The 26,687-nt window shown below is 39.4% G+C and overlaps 3 protein-coding genes across 3 annotated transcripts; all 3 read left to right on the forward strand.

Annotated features, from left to right (window-relative positions):
* The first annotated feature begins 3,850 nt into the window (after window positions 1-3,850).
* LOC147319101 (complement C1r subcomponent-like) lies at window positions 3,851-9,960 on the forward strand. Its single transcript, XM_086311438.1, has 13 exons — window positions 3,851-4,004; window positions 4,365-4,578; window positions 6,328-6,511; window positions 6,596-6,736; window positions 7,063-7,268; window positions 7,378-7,525; window positions 7,622-7,740; window positions 7,840-7,918; window positions 8,022-8,156; window positions 8,481-8,555; window positions 8,655-8,860; window positions 8,953-9,167; window positions 9,363-9,960. Exons 1-13 carry the CDS (start codon window positions 3,904-3,906, stop codon window positions 9,727-9,729), a joined length of 2,190 nt encoding a protein of 729 aa, XP_086167564.1. The 5' UTR covers window positions 3,851-3,903; the 3' UTR covers window positions 9,730-9,960.
* Window positions 9,961-10,283: 323 nt separating this feature from the next.
* On the forward strand, window positions 10,284-14,131 carry LOC147319102 (complement C1r subcomponent-like). Its single transcript, XM_086311439.1, has 11 exons — window positions 10,284-10,421; window positions 10,779-10,992; window positions 11,190-11,367; window positions 11,462-11,602; window positions 11,748-11,953; window positions 12,044-12,191; window positions 12,283-12,401; window positions 12,614-12,695; window positions 12,801-13,006; window positions 13,099-13,313; window positions 13,509-14,131. The coding sequence occupies exons 1-11, from the start codon at window positions 10,333-10,335 to the stop codon at window positions 13,873-13,875; spliced, it is 1,965 nt and encodes a 654-aa protein (XP_086167565.1). The 5' UTR covers window positions 10,284-10,332; the 3' UTR covers window positions 13,876-14,131.
* Window positions 14,132-19,553: 5,422 nt separating this feature from the next.
* Window positions 19,554-25,727, forward strand: tapbpl (TAP binding protein like). The gene is made up of 8 exons (XM_086309976.1): window positions 19,554-19,866; window positions 20,167-20,376; window positions 20,462-20,731; window positions 20,827-21,027; window positions 22,175-22,342; window positions 22,426-22,529; window positions 22,930-23,155; window positions 23,609-25,727. The coding sequence occupies exons 1-8, from the start codon at window positions 19,803-19,805 to the stop codon at window positions 23,674-23,676; spliced, it is 1,311 nt and encodes a 436-aa protein (XP_086166102.1). The 5' UTR covers window positions 19,554-19,802; the 3' UTR covers window positions 23,677-25,727.
* Window positions 25,728-26,687: the final 960 nt, after the last annotated feature.

Raw genomic sequence — 26,687 nt, forward strand, 5'->3', positions numbered from 1 at the left:
GCTCCAGATGTTGCTCTCAGTATTGAATTAATTAACCAATTCGCCTATTTTTTTTTTAAACAATTTATTTTTTCAAAATAATTCTTCAGTTATTTGTTATTTTTGTGGCAGAGGTCTGGCTATGATATCTACTGTTATAACATACAGACACACTCTATAAGAAGTGGTGTATTGTTCCGATATTGCATGACAGTGTCTGCATAATAGTGCATGACAACTGAAAACAAGGCCCTCAAACCAACAGCCTGACAGAGCCACACAGGAGAAGTGCACTTATTTTTAGACAGCCACAAACCATCGGCCTAATCCCTGACACTGCAGTGTTTAACATCAGTATGAGAAGCATGTTCTAGAGTCACAGCAGTGCAATCTTCATAAAAGTTGTTCTGATTAATACTGCAGCCAATATGCTCTTTAAAAAAAACTAAACTATAATTAAAAACAACCCTCAGCTCATTACGAAAACAAATCATGGCTCCAGTCTCACTTCCTCATTAGGGGTAGTGATGCTCTACTGCCGCTTAGTGGTGACACATATTACTTACTGTAAATCCATCCATCCAAAACAAAACTGAACTTATTAACTGCCCGTTATATGTTTTTTCCCCATACATTCACCTGTATTTCTTTTCCGAATACAAAAATGATCAATGCATGAATGTGCATACTTTAACACATGATCAAACTGCGAGGCCGTCTCGCCAATCGGATGATTGCAAGACCCAAAGAAACTGAGTTAAATGGTGAGAGAGAGAGATGCTTGTGTTTAAAAAACAAACAGAATTCAGTTGCTTTGCTTTGGCCTTCAACAGCAACAGCCGGAGTTGGCAGCTGTAGACGGTGCACATGGGGTAAGTTTGAATTTTTGGTTATCTCTCACACAGGTTTCTGAGACGTCCTAGATTCAGCCGAGTGGTTTTACTTCCTAAACCGAACTACACTGTGACAGAAAACTTAAGATGATATAAAGGAGAATCAAACATCCAGCTAAACGCCCACAAGTCAAACTAGCCAGCTGCATGTGAGACCACAGACTGTGAGAGTCAGAGCTCATGGAGGCAATAAATATACTTTAAAAAACACAGACCTAAAAATAAATAAATACATGATAGATTTGGCCTTATTTCAATGTCCTGCTCATTTTTCTCATAGTGAAGTCTATGAAAGCTTATGTAAATCACAGGAACCAGCTAATATTTAGAAATGACACAAATGAAATTATTGTATGGGGTTGGTTGGCATGCACTGAAAACAATATAGTTACAAAGAATGATGCGATAAATGTAAATAGTGTGAGCATTTAATTCAAGTCAAGTCAAATTTATTTGTATACCACATTAAAAAAAACCCAGCTGCTGACCAAAGTGCTGAACGGCTGAAACCCCCCCACAGTGCAACATCTGCTTTCATCTAAACCTAACCTCCTCTACCACACCAGCTCTCTGCATGTTCTCCTTCAGCTCATCCATGAAGTTTCTCTCTGGTCTTCCTCTTTTCCTCCTGTCTGACATCCTCTGTCCAATACGTCCACCATCCCTTCTCCGCAGATGTCAAAACCAACTCAGCCTGAGCTGGTCCTCAAATTTTTAACCCTGTTCTTCTCGGTCACTCCCAGTGAAAGTCTTCAAACCTTCAGCTCTGCCTCCTGTCTTTTTGCTACCATCTCCAAACTGTACATCATAACAGCTCTCACTACTAAAAGCCACCTCGACAGTACAAGACTCCGCTATACAGTTACACCTAAAGTATAAAGGTCCCTCTTTCAAGGAATGAGTTCCCATTTTGGACCGAGAAAACAGATGATTTAAAACTGTAAATGACCATCACTGAACAGAGGGGGTGGCTCACACGCTCTCAGTCTTTAGATGCCTTCCCAGACACTTCAACCCCGACTCACATCTTACACCAGGTGACCTCAATAGATCATGTGATAAGGTAGTTCAAGGTGTCACGATGGTGTCATCTACACCTCTGACCCATTCCCCTTATTTTAAGGTCATTTGCAAACAGGATTCCATTTAAAAGCACAGGTACACACTGCAGACGTTGCACGCCATATACCTTTATATATTAGAGATATTTGTATTATTGGAGCTACTGAGCAATATTTTGTAATGTCATGTATTATTTAATATAGTACTTTAACTAATTTCTTACTATTTTTACTGTCTTGGACCAACTGGGACCACAGAATTTTCTCTGGGTTTAATAAAATATTCTGATTAGGAGTTTGCCTTGGTTCATGAGATGATGCACATGATTGAAAGTATAGGTCAAGGGTTTAAATATTTGGGAGCTCTACACGCTTTGGTCTTAGAACTGGACAAGCCTCTTGGATGACAGGAGACATTTTTTTCAATTAAAAAAGACAAGAAAGGAACGCCCAGTTGCTCTCTTTTCAAGCACGTAAGTCTCATTATTATCTTGGAAATCTTCCATTTTCCTCACTATGTCATCTGCAAGCATCATACAATCACAGGCCCGGAGACTCTGCTTGACCTCATCTGTCAACCTGTCCAGTGGATCAGAGCTGACCCCTGATATCATCCCACCCCAGTCTGTCACCCATATCACACCCCTCACCACTGCCTTGTTGTCCTCATACATGTCCTGCACCACCCTCACTTTCACCCTCACTCTGCCACACTTCCTCATGCAGAACCACACTTCCTTTCTTTGAACTCTATCTTATGCTTTCTCAAGATAAACAATGACACAGTGCAATTCCTCCTGACCTTTTCTAGACTTCTCCATCAAAACAAAAATAGCATCTGTAGTTCGCTTTCTTGCTCAGTGACCATCACCTGTCAGCCTAGCTTCAAAAACTCTTTCCCATGGGTTTATCCCTTTGTAGTTTGTACTACTACTACTACTAATAATAACAATGAATTATCCTTTGTACTACTTTTTAATAAAAAACATTAAGAAATATTCATTGTTTTCATTAAAATGTGTATTAAATGTATCTGTATTAAAATTTGTTAGCCAGGTAGCATCATTGTAACAGACTTTCTAATTTTGTATCAAATTATAGCTGACTCCTGTCTCTGTCAACTTAAAATAACAGATTTTCTATGCCTCGATCAGTTAAAGTTTTAGGATGCTTTTGCTGGGAGGAGCTAAATTAAATAAAATTGAGAAATATACATGGTTGTTGCGACCAGATAAAAAATGTAAACCTTTCAATAGTAGATTTTTGTTGGTGGCCCCCTCTAGTGGTCTGTAAAATAACAGCGTGGCGGCCCCTACACTCAGATCAGTCCGTTTTGGCAACTAACAAGGTTAAACAAACACAAGAACACAAGACTAAAGAGCGTCAGACTTATGGGAACTAATGCAAAACATTCTAAGGTAAAGCAGAGAGGAACAGGTTGTTTCAGTTCGCCTTCAGAAACTGAAACACTGATGCTATTTTGAGGGCAGAAATAAACCACATGCTGATATAAATAATGACAGGCAACAAACACATCCACATACTTGATGAATCTGATTCCTCATTCTGGAAATCAGTTGCTTCACCTGCTATTTTAACATCCAGACGTTTCGGCATGTCTGCTTGGCCTCAAGTTAAACTCTGAAAACACTTGCTGTGATCAAGGATGCCTAAAAAACTGTTAATGCCACCCTCTGGTGGTAGGATGAGGATTAAGAGTGGATTAGACAGTGAAATAAATCAAGATCGCTTCATTATTCTAATGTGATAATTGTGCTCAAAAATTGCATGAGTTTATGTTATATTTTTTAGATGTAGAATTTGCAAAGTCTGTCTCGTTCTCTAGTTTAGAACAAAATTTTTCCTGTTTATCTGCAATTTGGAGTTGCTTGATTTTGCCAAGATAAACAATTCCTGGCATTAACGTAGAGAGTTGCTAAACACTGGAAACGACAGACTTTGTGACATTAATGTTTTACTTGAATGTGAGACATTTGCTCTCGCAGCAGCCGACCAGTTCACTCATGGATACGGTTAATTGGAAAATGCGCTGGGCCTCTTGTATCATCTGGTAAGTGGATTAGACATTTTCAAGTTGTCAAATATCTCCTAAAATCCCTTTTTTGGTCATAAATTTCCACTTTTGTGCAGAAATTTTCAAATCATGTAGCTGAAAATAGTGGAGAATTACTTGTGTTTTTATACTGATAATCTGCAAGAATTCACTTTAGATGAACAGTGTTTTATATTTTTATTCATCAGTCAGTATGCCATATATATGCAGTCTTGACAATATTATATTAGTTGCACAGTGGTGTCGATTGTGCCACTGTGTTTGTTCTTCTCTGTTTGTATCAACTTTGGACTGGCAGATCAGATGACTGCAGACTGATAAACAGATCAAACTCTTTCCTTTTTTGTACCTTTCTAGGTTTCTGTATGTCTCAGTGTGTGAGTGCTCACCTCTGCCAGAACCAGAGCCTCAAATGTACGGGAAGGTCCAATCTCCTCTGTACCCTCAGCCTTACCCTCCCAACCTGCAGGAGCAGTGGGACCTCGTTGTCCCTGAGGGCTACCAGATTCGACTCACCTTCACACATTTGGATATTGAAGCTTCTGCGAACTGCTACTACGACTCACTTACAGTCAGACCCATATTTCAATACATATACAGAATTACCCTAAAAATCATAATATTAATAAATAGCTTAAGGTGAAAACCCAAATATGATTCAAGAGTAACGCTTGACAACCTGATTTGAGTTTACCACTTACATATGTTTTCATGTTTCTGTCAAGGTAATTAACAAGGTTATTATAGTTAAAACTAGATGTAAAAGTTTTGAAAAACTTTTGAATAAAATTAAAACTAACTGAAATTATTTTTTAAAGTTGGGAAATTAAAATAAAATATAATTGCAGTCACAAAATTTTATCGACACTTGTCTGATGAGATGTTGCCAAACATGTTTAATGAGACTTTGGATATCTAGAGGACTGTCAGTCAACTGCTTTCAAAAATGCCTGTTTTTATTGTAGTACTTGATTTTCCTAAATCTTGCCTCTGAAATATACATCCATACAATAATACTTAAAAAAGACTAAACTGAAACTATGATAACCCTGGTAATCACCGTGATCATCTTGTTGATTGTGATAATTGTAAGTTAAAAATTTACAACAGTGTATAACCACTGGAGACAACAGCAACAGATAGCTGTAGCTTATCAGCAGATTGTATCGCTGCTGCTATGACAAAAAGTTTTAGAGTCAGTCTTTACTGTGACGTTGCACAGAATTTAAAATGGTAGAGGGACACATAACTGAACAGATTTTTTTCTCTGCATTACTATCCGGTTGTTCAGTGATGACGTGACGAATCCTACTTCCGGGTCTAAAGTAGTCTGCGTTTAATATGGCTTTTGTGTTGTTAACATGTTTAATGTTATGTATTTTCTTCTATTTGATCTCAAAAAGCTCCTAAAACAGTCAGTGATCACTGTTGACCTCCCTCGGCTTTTATTACCGCTAATCATTTATTTAAGCTCAGTTTTTAAAACCTTACATGTAACTACAGCCCAGCCCATGCAGCAGTATATGAATGACTAACCTCGTATTGTGGATGGATTATCTCAGTTGTTCTCCTGGCTGAAGTTTGGTCCTTTTACAGCATCCTGCCATGCGATTACATTTGTTCCTGACCACCGAGAACACTCACGTTAACTTTTATCGAGTGGAAAAAAAGTTAGCTTGTTTATATTATGCTAACATAGCTGTGTCGCTAGCGGTCACGTAGCACATCATTATATACCAGCTAGCCCAACTTCAGTAACCCTACAAACGTCACTGCTGTTTAGTTTTCTGTCTTCATTTATGCTGGAAGTGATAGCAGAGCTGTACATTTTAATTTGTTTCCAAAACCCCACAGTCAGGACATGCTATATTGTATTTAGATAGAAGCTAGCGAGCTAACTCCCTGCTAACTTCTAACTCCGTTAAATGTCATAAATTCCGTTTTCATGGATGCCTGGATGTTAAACTCAATTGTTAAACCTGGTAGAGCAGAACGCTGATCATTTTATTAAAGATGAAAGACTTTAGACAGTTTTTCAACTCTCAGTAATCCCATAGTGATCGTTTGATATATGGACCTGCAGCGGAGTTTAGACCCAGACACGGCTAGTGACGTCAGACTGAACAACCGGATATCCAGTTTGATGTTGACTTAACTAAACTTAGCATTAGTTCTGGCGGGTCATTGGATTATGTTTGGCCTTTCTGGCACTTTTAACCATCTTAGACATTTAAATGAAGAACCCATGAACTGAACATAAATTTTCATCTTCTGGATTTTGCCTTATTTTCATGTAGGATTTTATTCTTTGATCCTTTAGGTTTTCTACAAAGAGAAGGCCCTCTGGAAATTTTGTGGCAGTGAGAATTCTGCTGATGGGCATCACCCAGGCAACGAGCCCATCTTGTCTCCAGGAAACAGTCTCACCCTCATCTTTCAATCAGACAGCAACAACCCGGAGGCCCACCAGAATCTGGGCTTCTCTGCCCAGTACCATGCAATAGGTAGCTCCTCCACCTCTGTTTCTTGCACTTCCTTCTTTTACTGCTGCGCCAACTCACACTAACGTAATGACTTCTCATTATTAGACATAGATGAATGTTCTGCACCAGAGCCTGGAGATGGCTCAGGGCCACTCTGCTCTCAGATCTGCCTCAACACTCTTGGCTCATATCTCTGCTCCTGTCATCATGGCTATGAACTTCGCTCTGATCAGCGCACCTGTGTGTGTGAGTACCATGAAGATGCTTCCAATGAATGTGCGCTCAGACCATCAAACTGGAGTCTGCTGGGAGAACTTAGCTCCACTTCACAAACACATTCAAACATATAGGATCTCAAGATTACCAAAAGCACTATAAAAAAGAGGAGAGGATGGGGAGTCTGGGTTTAATGTTGGAGGCAGTTGGGTCATCAAACAGCACTAATTATTATCACTTTTTTGATTCTGGACTTAAAACATTGTGTAAGGACTCCCCAAATTATCCTCAAACACTTCAGTCAATTCATTAAGAGGGTAAACTTTCTCAGTTTCTTTCCTCTCTCTCATGCCCAGTATCCTGTGGCGGTGGTATATTTGATGAACCAGAGGGGCATCTGTTCAGTCCGGGATATCCTAATCACCCACCTCATGCTGTGTCCTGTCAGTATGTCATTTCTGTACAAGAGGGCTTCACTATTACTCTAAACTTTACTGACAACTTCCACATTGAGAGCATGGACAGCCCAGAGGGCCCGCAATGTCTCCATCACTGGTTGGAGGTAATGGCGAGCGATTTCAGCACACCTAGATTCATCAAAATCACAGGAAATAAAAATGTCTCTATATGTCATACAATTAATAAACTGTGCACTACTCTCTCCTAAAAAGTTGACTGTCAGAGACGAACAGCCCACAAAGCTATGTGGCAAAACGAGCCCAGGACCGATAGTCACAAACTCAAACATGGTCAAGCTGGAATACCACATTGATGATGAAGGACAGAGCAATGGCTGGAGCCTCGACTACAGCACACACAGTAACATGTCATCAAGCAACTGCAATTCTCCTGTTTGTCCTTCTGGGTTTAAATCTCAGTGTAAAATATATGTTTGATTGTTTTTGCTGTTTCCAGGGGTGAAGTGTCCATCACCTGGAAGTGTAGCTAAAGGCAGGGTCACTCCTAATTTGAGTGAATATCTCTTCAGAGATTACATCTATGTACGCTGCGATCAAGGATACAAGCTGATGATGGTTAGTTGAAATTGTGTTTTTTAACAGTGAAAAACAAAATAATTGTTTCCTGGTTACTGTGTATAATGTAAAACATGGTTTTTATACCCTTCTTTAAAGAATGGTCGGGAGATGGAGAGTTTCTCTTCCATTTGCCAAAGCAATGGGCAGTGGCACCTTCCTCTGCCAGAATGCCACAGTAGGTCGTCTCTAAGCATATATACACAAAGTCTTCTCCATCCATACTAGTGTTCACAGACAAAGTGCATTTTGTTGTATTTTCTTGTTTTGTTCCTCTGCAGTAATTGATTGCGGAGAACCTGACCCCTTGCTGAACGGAGGCGTGGCCTTCCTTTCTGGGTTTCAGAATCAGTATCTTTCTGTTATTCAGTATCGCTGCAATGAACCATTTTACTCTCTCCTTGGGGATGCAAACGGTGAGATGTTAATAGTGCAATTTGTTTTGGATTCCTACTGTTCATTACTTTCCTTTTGCACAGTTCTGAAACTTTACTATTAGCAGGCTCCATTAACTATAATGTGCGATTCTCATTCAGTCAAACCATCATGGCATACTGATATGATGATACATGATATATACTACCATGATTCAAAACTTAAATAAGATTTAAATGCTAACATGATTTAACTGGAAATATATACCCTTTACATTTCTTCCACAAGGGGGAGAACTGAAACTCTTGAGGATCAGCAAAAAAAAAAAATGTAAAAGTCACATTGTTTCTTCTTCTGCTCCTCAGTTAACTTCACATGTGATGCAGACAGGAAATGGAGATCAACCCATGAAGTTATTGACAGTCCACTTTGTTTACCAGGTATACATTTCCATCCTGCAAAACTTGATGAAGATCAAATGGTTAATTTAATGGGAAATTGATGTGTGAGATTTATATGTAAGTTTGTATCCAATTCAGTTTGTGGTCAGCCAACAAATCACATCAATGTGTATCAGAGGATCTTTGGAGGCCAGGATGCTCCAGATAATACAATCCCCTGGCAAGTGCTACTGAGTGTAAGTGGAAACAGGGGAGGAGGCATGGTGATTGGAGACCGGTGGATTATGACAGCAGCTCATAATGTAGTAAATAAGGGAGTGATGGTAGCAAATGAAACTCTACGGGTAAGTAGTTGACTGTGAGCATTACTTTGTATGATCTCTGTCTGATTGGGATTCCCTTGGTAAATCTTTCCTTTTATGATATTGACTTGCAGATTTTCATGGGACTTAATGAGGTAAAAGCCCTCGAGAAATCTCCTCTGTTTGCTGCCTCAATCCATGTTCACCCTGAGTACAACAACCCCAACTATGTAGACTACAACAATGACATTGCCCTGATCAAACTGAATGTCACACTCACATTCGACTCATCTGTAATGCCAGTGTGTTTGCCAGAACCAGGAGCCACATATGATACTGGTGTGATGGGGTAAACAAACTACTATTGTGTCATAATGATTTTGAAGTCTCTTTAATGTCATCTACACTGTATAAAATTTGATGTTACTTTTAAGTGCTCTCATTGTTTGTTAACCACTTTATTTTGACAAGCTATTATCTTTAAGGTTCTGGATTAGTAAGAATTTTACTGAGCCCACAATGAATGTGTTTTGTATTCTTTCAGGCTGGTGTCTGGCTTTGGTGTTACAAACGAGAATAATCGTCGCATTCTAACAAATCAACTGAAGTATGTTTATCTCCCAGTGGTGGACCAGCAGACATGCAGGGATTCAGTCACTTCGGCAAGGAGAAGACGTGACAACATACCAGACTTAACAAATAACATGTTTTGTGCTGGACTCCCTGAAGGTGGGAAGGACTCTTGCCAGGGTGACTCTGGGGGCCCCTTCACTCTGACTAAAGATGGGCGACACTGGGCTGCTGGGATTGTCAGCTGGGGGGTTGAGTGTGGAGGAAAGGGCACATATGGAGTCTATACCAGAGTCGCTAATTACCTGAACTGGATCCAGAACACCATGCAGGAGAACTAAAGTTACAGTAATTCAGTACAACACGGTGTAAATACACGATGAGAAAAAAAATTGCATAATAAACTAAATTTTCTCTGTTGTGGAGTTTGATTTGAGAATTTTTAATCTATATTTCATTAAAAAACTCTATAAATTCAGTTATTGATTTACTGTCTGTAAGTCAATGCATTATCTTTAAATCCCTGCAAAGCCTGTCTTTTACTACGTTTGAATAAAGATAGTTAATGCAGATCTGCATGTGTTTTATTCTTGTGTCTAAGATTAATCAAATCCTCCCACTTTAAAAACAATAACCACATCATCAGTCATTTCATCCCACTCTAACATTACTAAGCAATACTTTTATATGCAAAGAAGGCCCGCTCTCTTTCCACGTGCTTTTCCTTCGGCTCATTCTCTACAGGTTTGTACTTGATACGAACTTAAATTCTTTTGGTTTTTATGTACAACCATGTTCGAGGCATTATTGGCATTTTTTCTCCCGTACAAATCATGTTTCTACTTGTTTTTGCCAAAACAAACAAAGATAAAAAAGCTTGAAGACAAAAAGTCCAGTTCAAATTCCAGTGCTAAATACAGCTAATCATCTTCTGTGTGACAGTCATGGTTCATTCCAGTCTGAGACATCTCTTCTGGAAGTACAATCGACACCAGAGCTTTACAAACATGGGCTGGACCCACTGCATCATTTGGTGAGTGTGATGAAGATTTTTTTAATTTGTTCGTTGTATTAAAGAATCTTTTATTTCGGTGAATTTCTCATTAAGCTCATGGAGCCTATCAGTATTGCAGAGCTTTTTGTTATATGATGTTTTTTTTAATCATTATGCTTCATCTACAACCAATGTTCTAGACATATAGCTGTTAAAGTTGAAGACGTTGAACAAATTGTTAGTAATGTAGAAGAAATCAGCTTGGTGATTGAAGAAAGTTGATGTTAAAATTAAAGTGAAAATCAGCGGTTGTGTCACTTTATTTGCTCTTGTTCTGTTTGCATCAACTTTGGACGACTGACTCAGCTCCAGCTCTCTGTTTATTTGCTTTTCCAGGTTTCTGTGGTTTTCAGTGAGCGAGTGCCAGCAGCTGTCCACCACTGAGCCTGAAATGCACGGACAAATCCAGTCTCCCCAATATCCGCGACCTTATCCTCCCCACCTGCAAAAGCAATGGGACCTCTGGGTTCCCAGGGGTTACCAGATCCAGCTGTCTTTAACACATCTGGATATTAAAGTTTCTGCAGACTGCAGTCAAGACTCTCTCACAGTCAGAGCTTTGATTAGATCTGAATTTAAAAAATATTTCAAACAAGATACAAAACTTTTTATATTGCAGTTTTCAATTTTAGTGTATTCATTCATTCAGTTTGATTGGAAGTTAATTTGAATTAAGACGTTGGTTTAGAATTTTGTTTTTTTTTACAAAAGCAGTTTGTTAACATGAGTTTTGACTTAATTTTCCAGTTTTTCTACGATGAAAAGGTTTTGGGAAAGTTTTGTGGCCAGGGAAACTCTACTGATCACCATGGTGACGAGACGATCCTTTCTCCAGGCAACAAACTGACTCTCGTATTCCAAACAAGTGACTCTACACCAGAGCATCAACAACATACTGGTTTTTCTGCCACGTATAAGGCAATAGGTACAGTTTTCCTGAAATTTTCCAACTCCCATTAATGTACTATTTCATCAACAGCTTCAGGAAAAGTTTAACACAGTAAATATTCTTTAAATAGACATAGACGAGTGTTCCAAAACAGACCCAGGACTGGATTCAGGTCCGCTTTGCTCTCAAATCTGTATCAACACTGCTGGGTCCTACCACTGCTCCTGCCACAGTGGTTACAAGCTTCATTTAGACCAGCGCACATGTCTGTGTAAGTGTCGAATACAAGAAATTAGGCCTTTTTGTACATTAATACTTGTCATATGAAGCTCAGTCGCTAGAATATGGTTGAGGTGGTATGCTGATTACTGATTCTCTTACTGTTATTATTATACTGACCTTTGGTTCTTGCCCAGTGTCCTGTGGTGGGTGTGTTTTTGACAAGCATGAAGGACATCTGTCCAGTCCAGGGTATCCTAAACCCTCACCCCCTTTTCTCTCCTGCAAGTACATCATCTCTGTGGAGCCCAGATTCATCGTGACGCTCAACTTCAGAGACAATTTTCACATTGATAATAAAGATAATCAGCATGGTTCAAGCTGCCAAGGTCACTTTTTACAGGTAACGACTCGCGGTACCCACAGGGATTAAAAGTTACAAACCATGCTCCTCTGGTCTGTATGTAGCCTTCCACTATCTCTCCCCTCATAGGTGACCATTCCAGGCAGATTAGCTATGAAATTTTGTGGAACAAAGAGTCCTGGTCTGATAGTTACAAACTCAAGTACAGTCAGGCTGGACTACCACACTGAGGAGGAAGGTCTGAGCAACGGCTGGAGCCTGCAATATAGCACACATGGTGAGGAGGAGAGGTGGCATTTCCACGTTAGCAGTTTAAAACTATTTTTCTCATGCTGTTCATTCATGTTTGGTTGCTGCGTTCTTTACAGAGGTGAAATGTCCACACCCAGGGAGTGTGACAAAAGGCAGGATCACTCCTGATTTAAATGAATACTTTAGTGGAGACTCGATCCATGTCACTTGTGACCAAGAATACAAGTTGATGATGGTAATATGACATTTCATTGTTTACTACAGTGTGCATCAGTGAACTTTATTAACAGCCTCTTTTCCCTCACAGGATATTTATAGAGTTTTTTTTGCTATCTCCATGTGTCTGTGTTTGAGCAACAGAAGCAGATCTTTCTTCATTTTTCTTTAGGTTTTTTCTTTGGTGAATTTGTCAATTAGAAAATGTGTGTAACAGTCATATATTTTCAGGGACAACAAGAGATTAAGACATTCTCAGCCATGTGTCAAAGCGACGGGCAGTGGCAACTCCCTCTCCCAACCTGCATAGCAGGTACTGATGTGCTGTCAAAATAAAATACTCTAATAACAAATTTAGGACTTCAAAATGAAAGCATGAAGCCTTTGCTTACACCTGAGTTCTGTTCATCTTATCCAGTTTGTGGTCAGCCAACAAATCACATCAATGTGTATCAGAGGATCTTTGGAGGCCAGGATGCTCCAGATAATACAATCCCCTGGCAAGTGCTACTGAGTGTAAGTGGAAACAGGGGAGGAGGCATGGTGATTGGAGACCGGTGGATTATGACAGCAGCTAATAATGTAGTAAATGAGGGAGTGATGGTAGCAAATGAAACTCTACGGGTAAGTAGTTGACTGTGAGCATTACTTTGTATGATCTCTATCTGATTGGGATTCCCTTGGTAAGTCTTTCCTTTTATGATATTGACTTGCAGATTTTCATGGGACTTAATGAGGTAAAAGCCCTCGAGAAATCTCCTCTGTTTGCTGCCTCAATCCATGTTCACCCTGAGTACAACAACCCCAACTATGTAGACTACAACAATGACATTGCCCTGATCAAACTGGAAGACACACTCACATTCAACTCATCTGTAATGCCAGTGTGTTTGCCAGAACCAGGAGCCACATATGATACTGGTGTGATGGGGTAAACAAACTATTATTGTGTCATAATGATTTTGCGGTCTCTTTAATGTCATCTACACTGTATAAAATGTGATGTTACTTTTAAGTGCTCTCATTGTTTGTTAACCACTTTATTTTGACAAGCTATTATCTTTAAGGTTCTGGATTAGTAAGAATTTTACTGAGCCCACAATGAATGTGTTTTGTATTCTTTCAGGCTGGTGTCTGGCTTTGGTGTTACAAACGAGAATAATCGTCGCATTCTAACAAATCAACTGAAGTATGTTTATCTCCCAGTGGTGGACCAGCAGACATGCAGGGATTCAGTCACTTCGGCAAGGAGAAGACGTAACAACATACCAGACTTAACAAATAACATGTTTTGTGCTGGACTCCCTGAAGGTGGGAAGGACTCTTGCCAGGGTGACTCTGGGGGCCCCTTCACTCTGACTAAAGATGGGCGACACTGGGCTGCTGGGATTGTCAGCTGGGGGGTTGAGTGTGGAGGAAAGGGCACATATGGAGTCTATACCAGAGTCGCTAATTACCTGAACTGGATCCAGAACACCATGCAGGAGAACTAAAGTTACAGTAATTCAGTACAACACGGTGTAAATACACGATGAGGCAAAACATTTGGACAATAAATATTATACTATTTTCACTCTGCTGTGGAGTTTGATTTGAGAATTTTTAATCTATATTTCACTAAAAGCTCAGTTTTTGATTTTCCGCTTTCTGGAAACAACCACAAAATACTGTCTGAAAGTCGGTGCATAGTCTTTAAATCCCTGTAACGCCTGTCTTTTACTACGTTTGAATAAAGATAGTTAATGCAGATCTGCATGTGTTTTTTTCTTGTGTCAAAGATTAATCAAATCCTCCCACTTTGAAAATGATAAACACATCATCAGTCATTTCATCCCGCTCTAACAAAGAAGGCCCGCTCTCTTTCCATGTGCTTTTCCTTCGGCTCATTCTCTACAGGTTTGTACTTGATACGAACTTAAATTCTTTCGGCTTTTATGTGCAACCATGTTCGAGGCATTATTGGCATTTTTTCTCCCATACAAATCATGTTTCTACTTGTTTTTACCAAAGCAAACAAAGAAAAAAAGAAGAAGCTTGAAGACGGGCGATCGTGGCTCAAGAGTTGGGCGTTCGCCTTGTAATCGGAAGGTTGCCGGTTCGAGCCCCGGCTTGGACACTCTTGGTCGTTGTGTCCTTGGGCAAGACACTTCACCCGTTGCCTACTGGTGGTGGTCAGAGGGCCCGGTGGCGCCAGTGTCCGGCAGCCTCGCCTCTGTCAGTGCGCCCCAGGGTGGCTGTGGCTACAATGTAGCTTGCCATCACCAGTGTGTGTGAATGGGTGGATGACTGGATATGTAAAGCGCTTTGGGGTCCTTAGGGACTAGTAAAGCGCTATATAAATACAGGCCATTTACCATTTACCACAAAAAGTCCAGTGCTAAATATAGCTAATCATCTTCTGTGTGACAGTCATGGTTCATTCCAGTCTGAGACATCTCTTCTGGAAGTTCAATCAATGCCAGAGCTTTACAGACATGGGCTGTTTTTCTTTTTCTTTTGTGAATTTCCAATTTAGCTCACAAAGCCTATCAAGATTTTAGAGCTTTTTGTTATATGGTGTTTTTTTAAATCATTATGCTCCGTCTACAACCAATGTTCTAGACATGAAGCTGTTAAAATTGAACAAGGCGAGCAAATTGTTAGTAATATAGAAGAAACCAGTTTGGTGTTAGAAGAAAGTTGATGTTAAAATTAAAATAAAAATCAGCGATTGCATCACTTTATTTGCTCTTGTTCTGTTTGCATCAACCTTGGACGACTGACTCAGCTCCAGCGCTCTGATTTTTTCACTTTTCCAGGTGTCTGTGGTTTTCAGTGAGCGAGTGCCGGCAGCTCTCCAACACTGAGCCTGTCATGCACGGACAAATCCAGTCTCCCCAATATTCTCAACCTTATCCTCTCATCCTGCAAAAGCAATGGGACCTCTGTATCTACTGGTTTCAGATTTTTATGTAACTTAATGATATCAGAACATTTCAGCGCTCTCTTCAGTAAGCAGCTCAGTCTATTTTCACCCTGAGTACAACTACTCCAGCAGTACAGACTACAGCAATGGTACTGACTTGATCAGAGTGCAAAAGTAGATCTCATAATCTCATGTGTAATGCCCATATGTTTGCCAGAGGAGGGTGCTACACACATAACTGAAATAAGAGGCAAATAAATACATTAGATTTTTTAAAAGTATCATATTTATCTAAAAGGAGTAAACATTTTCCTCATAAATTTTTGAATTTGTTCTTCTCCCCTAAGTAACAACATGTATAAATTTCACTAATTTTGTGGAAAAGATTTACAGGAAGTCACTGCTGTATTTTTGTTTTCACGCTGGTTTCGGGCTTTGGTCTTTCAATAATGAGCATGTGTATTTCCACAAGGAGACACATGAAATACCAGAATTAACAAATAACATGTTTTGTGCTGAACTCCCTGAAGGTGGGAAGGACTCGTGCCAGGGTGACAGAGACACTGGGCTGCTGGGATTGTCAGCTGGTGGGTTGAGTGCATACCAGGTAACAATCTGTTGTTAGCATAAAGGCATTTAATCACACATTTAAGTCTTCAGTCTGTTGTCAGACAGCAAAATCCCTTAAGTGTAAGAGTATATCATGAGTATAAATGGAGCCAGGAGAGCAAGCATAGTTGCAAGACCAGTTAATTATGACTTCAAATAGTTATGTTGTAACGGGCAACCTGTATCAAATTTAACAGGTTCAATTGCATGTGTTATTTGATATTTGCTTATTGAATACTTCCCCCCCTTCCTCTTATGGTGTTGATTTGCAGATTTTCATGTGATCTAATAATATCAGAACCCACCAGGTCTCCCCTATGTTTCTGGTCACACTACAACAATGCCATCACCTTGATCAAACCTCTACACTTGATCATATTCACCTCATTCATTATGATTATGTCCATATGCTTGCCAGCAGAAGATGCTGATTCTTGTGAACACATTCGCCAATTTATGCTTTTCTCCACTCGAGTGCCAACCTATAGATCTCACTCGGCTTCAACATGAAATACTTGTAGATGTTTTGAATTTTCCATAAGTCTCAGTTATACAGTGGGATGCAAAAGTTTGGGCAACCTTGTTAATAGTCGTTATTTTCCTGTATAAATCGTTGGTTGTTACAATAAAAAATGTCAGTTAAATATATCATATAGGAAACACACACCGTGATATTTGAGAAGTGAAATGAAGTTTATTGGATTTACAGAAAGTGTGCAATAATTGTTTAAACAAAATCAGGCAGGTGCATAAATTTGAGCACCACAAAAAAAGAAATGAAATCAATATGAAGTAGATCTGCCTTTTGAAGAAATTACAGCCTCTAAACGCTTCCTGTAGGTTCCAATGAGAGTCTGGATTGTGGTTGAAGGTATTTTGGACCATTCCTCTTTACAAAACATCTCTAGTTCATTCAGGTTTGATGGCTTCCGAGCATGGACAGCGCTCTTTAACACACACCACAGATTTTCAATAATATTCAGGTCTGGGCTGAGATGGCCGTTCCAGAACGTTGTACTTTTTTCTCTGCATGAATGCCTTAGTGGATTTTGAGCAGTGTTTTGGGTCGTTGTCTTGATGACCACATATTTTACTGTAGGCAGCAGGTGTTTTTCTTGGAATGCTGTGTTCTTTTTCCTCCATGCATAACACCCCTTCTTATGTCCAAATAACTCAATTTTAGTTTCATCAGTCCACAGCACCTTATTCCAGAATGAAGCTGGCTTGTCCAAATGTGCTTTAGCAAACCTCAAGCGGCTCTGTTTGTGCTGTGGGCAGAGAAAAGGCTTCACTCTTGCATACAACATCTCCTTGTGTAAAGTGCGCCAAATGGTTGAACGATGCACAGTGACTCCATCTGCTGCAAGATGATGTTGTAGGTCTTTGGTGCTGGTCTGTGGGTTGACTCTGACTGTTCTCACCATTCGTCGCTTCGGTCTATCCGAGATTTTTCTTGGTCAGCCACTTCGAGCCTTAACTTGAACTGAGCCTGTAGTCTTTCATTTTCTCAATCATCAGAATCAGAATCAGAATACTTTATTGATCCCTGGGGGAAATTATTTTTTGTTACAGTGCTCCATTTTAAACCAACATTAAGACAAGACAGACAATACGCTAACTAAGAATAGTACAATATATACATATATATACATACATACATACATAAGTCACTTATAAATAAATATTTGGAAAAGAAACATGTGTAGTTGTAGCAGCAAACAGTGTGTTAAGTGGATGCGTTGTACAGGGAGATGGCCACAGGCAGGAATGATTTCCTGTGTCGTTCAGTGGTGCTTTTCGGTAATCTCAGTCTCTCACTGAACGAGCTCCTGTGACTGACCAACATGTCATGGAGTGGGTGGGAGGTGTTATCCAACATTGTCTTTATCTTGGACAGCATCTGCCTCTCCGACACCACCTTGAGGGAGTCCAGCTCCATCCCCACAACATTGCTGGCCTTACGGATCAGTTTATTAAGTCTGTTGGCATCTGCGACCCTCAGCCTGCTCCCCCAGCATGCAACAGCATAGAGGATCGCACTGGCCACCACAGACTCATAGAAAATCCTCAGCATTTTCTGGCAGATGTTGAAGGACCTCAGTCGCCTCAAAAAATAGAGACGACTCTGGCCCTTCCTGTAAAGTGCTGTGGTGTTTTTAGCCCAGTCCAGTTTATTGTCAATGTGTACTCCAAGGTATTTATAGTCCTCCACAATGTCAACACTGACCCCCTGGATTGAAACAGGGGTCAAGTGTTTCCTGGTCTTCCTGAAGTCCACGATCAGTTCCTTGGTCTTTGCCACGTTGAGCTGCAGATGATTCTGCTCACACCACGTGACAAAGGAGTCGACCACAGCCCGGTACTCTGTCTCATCATCCCTGCTGATGCATCCAACCACCGCAGAGTCAACCACAACAATATGTTCCTAACTGTGGAAACAGACAGCTTAAATCTCTGAGACAGCTTTCTGTATCCTTCCCCCAAACCATGATGGTGAACAGTCTTTGTCTTCAGGTCATTTGAGAGTTGTTTTGAGACCCCCATGTTGCTACTCTTCAGAGAAAATTAAAAGAGGAGGGAAACTTACAATTGACCCTCTTAAATACTCTTTCTCATTATTGGATTCACCTGTGTATGTAGGTCAGGGGTCACTGAGCTTACCAAGCCAATCTGAGTTCCAATAATTAGTTCTAAAGGTTTTGGAATCACTAAAATGACAACAGTGCCCAAATTTATGCACCTGCATGATTTTGCTTAAACAATTATTGCACACTTTCTGTAAATCCAATAAACTTCTTTTCATTTCTCAAATATCACAGTGTGTGTCTCCTATATGATATATTTAACTGACATTTTTTTTTTATTGTAACAACCAACAATTTATACAAGAAAATAATGACTATTAACAAGGTTGCCCAAACTTTTGCATCCCACTGTACTTTTGTTTCAGGCTTTGGTGTTTTGCTTTTGCATTGTAAACATGGATAACAGGCAGATTCAAACAAGCAAACTGGAGTATGTGCATTTCTCAGTGGTGAAGCAGGAGACATGCAGGAATTTAATCATTTTGCTTAGGAGAAAAACATAGGGGGCACATTGTGTCTATAACTATCTGAACTTGAGCAACACTGGAGCCTATCCGAGCTACAGTACCATAAGGTTAGAAGCAGGGTGCACCCTGGACAGGTCACCATGTTGTCGCAGGGCCAACACAGAGCCCAGGATAAAATCCTGTAACAATTTATTCTTGGAGAAATTCAGCAAACAAAACAGACCAATACATTTAGAATCTAAGTCTTCATTAGGGTCTATAAGAAATCAGACACATCAGAGGGACACAGTGGAGACACCTCTGGTTGAACGGTTTGGAGACATGCTTGTGTGGACTGGACAAAGCATGGATGTCCAGTCCCTGTCCCTATCCATGATCCACTTTGGTAACCCTAAAACCAAACAGACAAAAGAAGATTTATTTATTTAATTATTAATTCATTCATCCATATATTTTATTTATGTTGTCGATTTACGTTAAAATGAGCGTGTGTGCTTGTTTCCGCATTGACTGACGACGGACCTCTGTTCTGTCATTGGGCGATCCTGCCTGTTCGCTTTCACTTTCATTCCACCCACTGCTACAGTGCGCATGCTCCTGACAAAGAAACAGCTGCACAGACTCTTGAACTGCCTTTATTGTTTACTTTTAGATTGCGTTAAATTTAAAGTCCAGCACCTATGATGATCGCCATCGATGGAGTGAAGAACGGATATAAACAACTCTAGGCAGTAAACTCCTGAATAATGCGGTGGTAGTTGTTGAAATCAAAAGTGAAAGTGCTGTGGTGCACTCAGCAGTTATTTGATATCCTTCTAATTTTAATTTACAAAAAAACTGGGAACACTTGCACTATGGTGGGGATGATGATGGTTATTAAAGTCATTTTAACTGGATACCTCATGACGTGCGTTTATGGTAAGAGCATAAATCTCATTGATTAAGCACTGACTGTAGAGACGTGACTGTGAGCTCGACATTAAAGCTTTTGACAGAAGTATTTGCTGATAACCGAAGAGCTCTGAGAAAAGTGGGTATTTTCTGAACCTCTAATTAACAGTATTTAGGTTAAAATGGCAGCAGAATAATAGAAGGGCTCAATATACCGAAACACCTGAGCTCTCTGATCTTTTCTCTCTATTAGTCCAGACAGTGGTTCTATCTTAAATGCTGGTGCACTAAGATTTTTAAGAACTGTTCTTCTTCTTGTTTCTTCAGCTGATGGAGTTGCAGATGTGGTACTCACCTGCACTCTGGTGGAGGAGGGAGCTGGACTTGGTGGAATGGGAGGCGGTCACTTCACTCGGACTCCAGCCACTCTTATTTTACGAGATGTTGCTGTGGGCCCGGACGAATCACTCGAAGAACTCACTCCGTTTGTTCCTCCCTCCATCCCTGATCCAGACCTCCTCCTGTTTGAGGCCAAAGGTTTTTCCCTTGCCACCTCTTTGTGCAAAGTTTCCTCTAATGTAAGCAGGACTCTGTGATGAACTTCTCTTATTCTTTGTAACAGTATCATCTCCTGAGATCCCCAATGCAAACGTGCTGCTCCATGCAGACTGCAATGAGCAGGAAGTGATGTGCGAATTAAGTAGTTACTCTCCTCGGGGATTCGAGGAAAACTCAGATCGGGTCTTTTTCATGGTGTCCCTCAGTGTGGATGAGGTTGACTTCAGCACTGCGCTGATTCTGGAGACCTTGAAGGTGGAGAAAGACGAGTCAACCCTGATGCAAAGCAAGCTGGCTCTTCCTCTCAGCCAGTCAGGAACTCTGCTTACCGACTGTGAGATCCATAGTTTAATATCACATTTTATACGAAGGAGCTTTATATGGTTTTCTTAGATTACACATCATCCTCAAATGTTTTCTACCCCTCAGTGATATTTGTGGTGTTCACCCACATAAAGTCTGTGTCTGCCCCTCTGAGAAGTGATGTTCTCCTCAACTGTGGCTTCAAGCAGCAGGACACGCCATTAGCACAGGAAGTGGGCATTGAGTGGCGTCTGCAGCACAGAGGTAAAGGCAGGAAGGTGCTTGAAATGAAGAGGGCGCTGGATGATACAGAAGGCAGCACGATAGGTGAGCATTGTAGGTGTTAGCAGGTGTATCTGCATGTGTAATGCAGGGTTTGGCAATGAGAACCTACACTGTTTATTTTAATGGCTTTAAGACTGATGCTACTCAGGATGGTGATAGTTCAATAGTGGCATCCCACTTTACAAATATATGTTTAAAAAAAGGGGCTTTGAATGATTGTTTCTAGTGATCTTAGGAGGATCATTTTAGTGACAGTCTTCTGAATGTTTTCAGTGAGTTTCTAGCCATGGGTTTCTTTATGTATGTAAGTTTTGAACCAAATGTCTGATTTTTATTAATTGTTTAGATAATGGTATTGAGACAAGTGGAAAGGAGACTATAATGTCAATTTTTGACTTTTATTTCAGGCCTGTTGTCACCAAAGATGACCTTTAGCATCTTAGCATTTTTACTATGTTTCTGTAAAGTTGCCACAAAAAGTTATCAGAAAGTTAACTCAAAGGTTATTTGAGATTTTAAAAAATATTCATCCGTGGAGAAGCTAGCAAACAGGAAGTGAGGTCATATGAAAAGATTTTTATGGTATTGGAACCAAACTTTATGGATGTATTTAAAGATTACAAGCAAACAAACAAAAAACAAAACAAAACAAAAAACCACTGAAAAAACAAAATGCATCTGTCTTACTACTATTGCCACCTGTAAAATGAAGATAATTTCACCTTCACCCTTTTTGTACCCCACATTGCTGCTTGTAGTTGTATTTGAATAAATAGATTTTAAATAGGTGTACAAGTTTGTTATTTTATAAATAATTCAGGACCTCAGAAGAACTGTTAAAACATATGAAATCACAGGGACAGTGGGTGATCTCAGTCCTGCACCAGCTCCAGTGTCAGTGTACATATAACTAGATTTGGATTTTAATTACATAAAGTTTTTACATGCCTTTTACATGCCTCCTTTAAAAATACATTTATCTTATAGTTTTAAAGGAGGTCATTTAGGAATTAAATATCTTCGTCCTTTACCCACAATTCACCTCTGTGTATTCATGAAATTCTGCTCTGTAGTTTAGTCTTGCTGAATTACTGACAGACAGGCAGATGCCATTAAAGCACACATGTGGAGATGATGTGAAGAGCACGAACTGAAGAAACATCAAACAATTATTATTCTGTCTGTTTAGTGGACGGTGAGAGGGCCGGCTCAAGCATAAATGCTGCCCAGGTTGTTGGTGAGGGTAACGCGTCTTTGACTCTGACCACGCTGAAGGTTGGAGATGAGGGGACCTACATCTGTACAGTCAGTCTTGGTCCTTTCCACTCCCAGCAGGTCGTTCAACTTCGCATTATTCGTAAGTTTCACTCTGATCTTAATCCTCAGCCGTTGTTTTCTTTGATATTCTGTTAATTCTTCTCTCTTACTTTTCCCCCATAGAACCTCCAGATGTTTCCCTCTCAGTCGAGAAGTTGGTTTTAAAGTCAAGTTCGTCCCAGAAATTAAGTTGTCACAGCAGTAAATACTACCCACTGGATTCTCACGTCAGTAACTGTGTTTTGAGATGTAACTGTTACCCATTACTGTTTTGTAACACCATCCTTTTAAACACCAATCTTATTAGTAACTTTAATATATTATCATGTTTATGAAAGGAGATTTTTTTCTCAATCACAATGAAATAGAGGAATTTAATAGAGAAGTTATTGCAGGCCTTAAACCAGCCTCTCTCTCAAAGTCTCTCTAAGGACGCCTGAAAGTGTAGATATTTTTAAACGTACCAATGCTCTTCATCTTGTTAATGAAAAGTGTCTTTATTTGCTGTTTTGATAATAAGTTATCTTCCATATTTATTCATTTGTGTCCTTTTGAATTGCACTAGCTCCTAAGGCTACATTTAATTGAATGACAGGTCATAATTCTCTGCTCTTTTCTGTTTTTTAGATTGAGTGGTTTTCCCTCTCTCCTACGGACACAGAGCCACAGCTCTTTATAGATCAGGGCTCCCTGTCCAGTCATCGGCAGCACGGTGATGGAACGTTCACCCTGTCCTCTCACATAGCTGTGCCTCCCACCACCGTCCCAGGAACCAAAATCATCTGCAAGGTCTCCCACACAGCTCTAGAAGAACCGCTCTTTGTTAGTGTGGTGGTGGAACCTCCTGAGCCTAGTATGTATATCTATTTAACACTTTTAAAAAAATTTTTTTTACCATTATCAAAGGGTTTTCATTATCTTGCTGAGAGTGGAATATAAATAGATGACAAGTCTGACATTGCTATTTTTATATTTTTCTATAGAAAAAAACTCTGGTTCGGTCCTGAGCTAACAAAATCCTACAGTGGAAGTTTTGGTTCAATCATATAGAAACTGGCAGTTGTAGTTAAACCAGGTGTTTTCCACATTTTCAGTTGGCATTTGGGGCCTTGACGTGTTACAAATGTAACAATTTACAGATCACTTTTAGCACCCTTGATGCACAACACTTTGGTTGACTTTGTGGATGAATTCAACATGACAATTTATTTCAGAAACAGTGTAAACATTTTTTTTCTATTATGAGGGTGATTGTATTTATGTCTGATGTTAACCTTATCCACAAAACCTTTGTGTGTCTCCGCAGATTCCTATTGGTGGATACTGGGCTTCCTGATCATCACTGTACTTTTCTTCTATCAGGTCATGGGATAAATTTCACTTACATCATCGTGACTGGAGACTAGAAAGTTTCTTTGTGTCATTTTAGTGTTTAAGTTATTTTTTTTTAGGTATTCCACTGGTTTGTTCAACTCTTCCAGCTTTCTAGAAACTGAAAAACAAAAGTATAGAATAAAATTAGTCTCAGGAGGTTTACAAATGTGTAATATGTGATCAACAGGTGTATACTAAAATTTATAAATGTGTACAATGATTTGTAAGTTTTGAAGACTCACATGCTCTAATCCACACACAAATACAGAGGAATTGGAACACATGGAAAACTAATTTACAAATGGATATATCAAACCTGAATAAACAGTCAGGACACAAATTTTACAGTTCGACTTTATAAATTTGATAATTTGTACTTTTAGAAAGTTTCCTGTAACATTCTTTATATTCTCACATACAGATCTTTAAATATGCATGCATGAATCCTCTGATATGCACAGTGAGGGTTTGAGACTTCACATTGTGATGTTCACATAGTTCCACAAATGTAAGCTGTGTTCAAGTGCTAGAGAAAACAACTGGTACATCTGGGGTTCCAGTGGATTCATATGTGTGCTTGTTTTAGTTACTATGGATTATGTAGGGTGGAGAGACATCTCTATGGCTCGTCCTCTGAAGTGAATCCACAGGTGCTGACAATTTCTTGTATATTTTGATTATATATGATTAAGTTGATATGGATAACAATCTAGGTTACTATATGGCATCTATGTATGTTTCCTAGTCCAGTGTAATGAGCTGTTCTGTTTATTTATGTGTGGATCGAGCACCCAAGTAGTGAAAATTTTAATCATTGTGCACATTTGTAAATCTTAATTTACGTTTAATTTATATATCATTTGTAAACATTTGGGAAAAAATTTTGCTCCGTACAAAAAACTTTTTGGGGGGGGTGAAAGCTATGCATATGGTAACCGATCTATTTATGACATAGCTGTGAAATTTCTATACATGATACATTTTTTGTTTATTATTTTTAATACCAACCTATTTTTGCACTATGCAAGTTTGAAGCTTGCAATATGCTAAATTGCATTAAAACCCACAGATCACATCCCAAACTATGTTATTCACCAACAGTACACATTTTATTCATATACGATAACACTGCAATTATACAGTAGCAAACTCCCTTACATGGAATTATTCCCTTCACAGCTTTCAGTATGGTTGTTGTCGGGGGGGCTGTTGTTTGCAGGTAGAAAATAATGGTGTGTAGGGGCAGTAGGCATTTTCATCTTCTGCAGACATGAAAGGTCCACACGATTTGTATTTGAAAGCAGCTAATAGTGCAATTGCACTATGAGTATTTATTACCTGAGACATGGTCTCTGTAATATTTTTGTAAACTATTTACTTTATATTTTTTCCCAGGAGCCCACAAAGGCCCAGAAATTATTTTTTTAAAAGAGCAACAATATTGAAAGCACCTTAAATGAACATAAAGTTGTTTTTCCTTGAATGTAAAATTATGCTTTGAGTATTTGGGGCTTATTTAGACTTTTTTTTTTTTTGATCAATATAAAGTGGGAAAGGGTTGTTTTTTTTCTGTGACTCTACTGAAAAATTGGTATGACTATTTAAACAATCACAGCCTCTTAAATCCCACTTACCTGCTGAATTTACTGTGCATTCAATAATTTAGAAGCCTGGCAGAACTTTGTTTTATATTCTAGTGGAGATCCTGATGCTCCCTGTGACATTTAAGGAGGATGGAGTGATGCTGCCATACAAGCCTTAGTTTGAATTTGTGACTTGGTGTGTAACGTCAGTGAAAGATGGTACATAGACCCAATAAATGTAGATTATTATACTTAAAGTGGGAATTTGAGAAGGTTTTTGTTATACTTCTTATTTTTGGTACTATATATATATTTGTTTTATCCTCCCTTCAGTTTTTGTATGATTTTATTTTATTTTATTGTACCTGTAATATAGAAGGATTATGTAATACTGTGACAATGGTTAAGGAATTTCCACTGATCAATCTTTGTACATTGTGGAATTGATTGAAGTCATTAAAAAAATACAACATCATGAAAAGCTTCATGCTGTTCATAATAAACCCCTCAGTGCAATTACATTTTATTTCTATAGCACCAAATTACAACAAAAGTCTCAAGGTGCTTTATCTTGTAAGGTAAATCCATCCATTCTCTTCTGTTCATCCTTGTCAGAATCCCGGGGAGGCTGGAGCCTATTCAGCTACCATAGTTGTTGGGTACAGCCTGGACAGGGCTAGCACGGAAAGACAGGCAGCCATTTACACTCACACCTATGGACAATTTAGACTCACCAAATTAACCTAACCCCAATAATTACATGTCTTTGGACTGTGGGAGCCACGTGGGAGCCACGTGGGAGAATCCTCATAAACAGAGAGAGAACATGCAAACTCCACGCAGAAGATCCCTGGTCAGACAGTGGACTCGAACCCAGATCCTGTGAGGCAAGTGTTAAAGAACTGGAAAATTGACTTTCATCTGACAAGAGGACTTCGGAGCAACAGTCCATTTCTTCTCTTTTTACCAGAAGACCAAAAAGACACTTTTGACATTGGAACTCATTTCCTAAAGACATCTGTGTGGTGACAGAGACCTCCATCCACTCCTTGTGAAGCTCTTGCAGGTTTTTGAACCAACCTTTCTTAACAATCCTCTCAAACCTGGAGTCACCTCTGTCGCTTTTGCCACAATTTTCCCTTGCAGTCAATTTTCTATAAAGATGCTTCTTTACAGCACTGTGTGAACAGCCAGCCTTTTCAGCAGTGACATCTTGTGGCTTGCCCTCCGTATAGAGGCTGCTCATGATCATCATCTGGACAACAATCACGCCAGCAATCTTCCCCATGATTGTGGTTGTGTGTATTGAACTAGAACAAAAGATGCATATTATTTACAGTATACTGTGTGACTAATAATTTACTCAAACTCTAAATGAAATATTCTAATAATTTGTGAAAGTGGATTTCTGATTTTTGAGACCTAAAC

The sequence above is a fragment of the Aulonocara sp. 'chitande type north' Nkhata Bay genome, linkage group LG11, assembly GCF_057382095.1.
Source record: "Aulonocara sp. 'chitande type north' Nkhata Bay isolate Kocher_YH1m ecotype deep benthic linkage group LG11, A_spYH_male_GT1.1, whole genome shotgun sequence".
In the NCBI taxonomy this organism is placed as follows: Eukaryota; Metazoa; Chordata; class Actinopteri; order Cichliformes; family Cichlidae; genus Aulonocara; species Aulonocara sp. 'chitande type north' Nkhata Bay.

What these genes read in the sequence shown, in the direction of transcription:
- LOC147319101 (XM_086311438.1), top strand. Translation starts at nt 3,904, where the DNA reads ATGTTTTACTTGAATGTGAGACATTTGCTCTCGCAGCAGCCGACCAGT. An exon ending in TGATCAGCGCACCTGTGTGT is followed by an intron (nt 6,737 to 7,062) that starts GTGAGTACCATG and finishes TCTCATGCCCAG; the next exon opens with TATCCTGTGGCGGTGGTATA. An exon ending in GTCTCCATCACTGGTTGGAG is followed by an intron (nt 7,269 to 7,377) that starts GTAATGGCGAGC and finishes TCTCCTAAAAAG; the next exon opens with TTGACTGTCAGAGACGAACA.
- LOC147319102 (XM_086311439.1), top strand. Translation starts at nt 10,333, where the DNA reads ATGGTTCATTCCAGTCTGAGACATCTCTTCTGGAAGTACAATCGACAC. An exon ending in AGACCAGCGCACATGTCTGT is followed by an intron (nt 11,603 to 11,747) that starts GTAAGTGTCGAA and finishes GTTCTTGCCCAG; the next exon opens with TGTCCTGTGGTGGGTGTGTT. An exon ending in TCTCCCAACCTGCATAGCAG is followed by an intron (nt 12,696 to 12,800) that starts GTACTGATGTGC and finishes CATCTTATCCAG; the next exon opens with TTTGTGGTCAGCCAACAAAT.
- tapbpl (XM_086309976.1), top strand. Translation starts at nt 19,803, where the DNA reads ATGGTGGGGATGATGATGGTTATTAAAGTCATTTTAACTGGATACCTC. An exon ending in CCTCATGACGTGCGTTTATG is followed by an intron (nt 19,867 to 20,166) that starts GTAAGAGCATAA and finishes TTGTTTCTTCAG; the next exon opens with CTGATGGAGTTGCAGATGTG. An exon ending in TACAGAAGGCAGCACGATAG is followed by an intron (nt 21,028 to 22,174) that starts GTGAGCATTGTA and finishes CTGTCTGTTTAG; the next exon opens with TGGACGGTGAGAGGGCCGGC.